The sequence below is a fragment of the Eimeria tenella genome, genomic scaffold (assembly GCF_000499545.2).
Source record: "Eimeria tenella Houghton genomic scaffold, Eth_scaff87, whole genome shotgun sequence".
Classification (NCBI taxonomy): domain Eukaryota; phylum Apicomplexa; class Conoidasida; order Eucoccidiorida; family Eimeriidae; genus Eimeria; species Eimeria tenella.
The window spans coordinates 35,588-37,224 of NW_013543461.1; the positions used below are offsets into that span (position 1 = coordinate 35,588).

Sequence of the window (1,637 nt, forward strand, 5' to 3'; positions counted from 1 at the left end):
TCCTGCTGAACCGCTCTTCCGATCTCGGACGGCGGCGTGCAGCAACCAGACAGAAAGCGCAGCAGCAGCAATGCGGCACTAGTGGTGCAGCAGCAGCTGCGTGGGACGCACGCGCAGCGACGCTGCAGCAGCAGCAGCAGCAGCGAACGCGGCCGCAGCTGCCGCAGCAGCAGCCGGCGAAACTGGTGCGCAGCAACACTGCTGCTGCTGCTGCTAAAGCAGCAGCAGCAAACTTGAAAACAACTTCTACTTACATCAAAAGATGCAGCGCAGCTCGCTTCTGGCTCATTTGTGCTGCGCTGCTGCCACCAGAGGGGGGCCCCTCAGGGGGGCCCCCCTCGCCTGTGACGGGGCTGTAAGTTGTGGGGGTTAAGGGTTCTGCTGATCTTCTTCTGTGAGTTGCTGCTGCTGGGGAGTTCGCCAGCGGAGAGTCCTTGTCTTCCTCTGCATGCAGCTGCTGCTGCTGCTGCTGCAGCTGCTGCTGCAGCTGCTGCTGCGGCGGCTGCAGGCCTTGCAGAGGCGCGCTGCAGCGGCTCCCGGGGCTGCCCATAACTCCCAGCTCCACCCCGAAGTCCGCCGCCAGAGGCGCATCCCGCAGCTGCTGCCGCTGCTGCTGCTGCTGCTGCAGCGCCCCGCAGTCCGTCGCCTCTGGCTCCTTTGCTGCAGCAACTTTGGCCTCCGCGGCGCATGCAGGGGCCCCCAGGGCCCCGGGGCCCCAGGGAGTGTCGACGTAGTGTTTAGGAAAAGCAAAAACTAAAGCTGCTAAAAGAAAAAGAAATGAAACTTGAACACAAATTGCTGCTCTCCAGCTGAAGCCCAAATAGACAGAGAGAATTCCCGCAGTCAGATAGCCCACCTGCAAGCAGCAGCAGAAGCAAACTCCCAAAATGTGCGAAACAGCAGCAGCAGCAGCAGCAGCAGAGCCCCCGGCTGCAGCAGCGGCGCCCGCCGCAGGAGCAGCAACAGCAGAAACAAGAACAGCAGCAGCCCAGCCGCAGCAGCAGAAACAAGGCCAGCCGCAGCCGCAGCAGCAGCAGCAGCAGCAGCAGCAGCAGCAGCTGACAGTGACCCCGACGACCGCGGCGCCCTGGATGAGCCCCATCCAGAGAGTGGCCTTTTTGGGGGGGGCGAATTCGTCGACCCAAACGGGAGCATAAATGACAAAAAAAGATTGAGTTAGGCCGACAAGGAGGCGGCTGGCGAGCAGCAGCAGCGCGGAAGCAGTTAGGTCTCCGAAAGAGAAGTCCGCCAGCCGAAAAAACGAGCCTGCTGCGCCTCCTGCTGCTGCTGCTGCTGCTGCTGCTGCTGCTGCTGCTGCGTCCGCCGCCGCCCCGCCGTCCGCGCCGCCCGCGGCCCCCGCCAGCTCCGCCGCGCCCGCAGCAGCCGCGCCCAGCACCCCGCCGCCGCTGCCGCTGCTGCTGCTGCTGCTGCTGCTGGGCTCCCGCTGCAGCAGCGCCGTCAGCACCAGCAGCAAAGTGGCCAACGCGTTCAGCAGCACAGACACCCCAACCACCCGCTTCGAAGACCACTGCGCGAAGACGCGGCCGGCGAAGGGCGAGGCCAGCGTGAGGCCCACGTACGGCAGCGCCCCCAGCATGCCTGCAGCAGCAGCAGCAGCAGCAGCAGCAGCAGCAGCA

General features: G+C 64.9%; 1 protein-coding gene across 1 annotated transcript; it reads right to left on the reverse strand.

The window, feature by feature from the left end:
* Positions 1-250: 250 nt before the first annotated feature.
* ETH_00013605 (Transporter, major facilitator family, related) lies at positions 251-1,597 on the reverse strand (the record flags this gene model as incomplete). The annotated part of the gene is made up of 2 exons (XM_013378446.1): positions 251-856; positions 1,064-1,597. 2 exons carry the CDS (start codon positions 1,595-1,597, stop codon positions 251-253), a joined length of 1,140 nt encoding a protein of 379 aa, XP_013233900.1.
* Between the last annotated feature and the right edge of the window lie 40 nt (positions 1,598-1,637).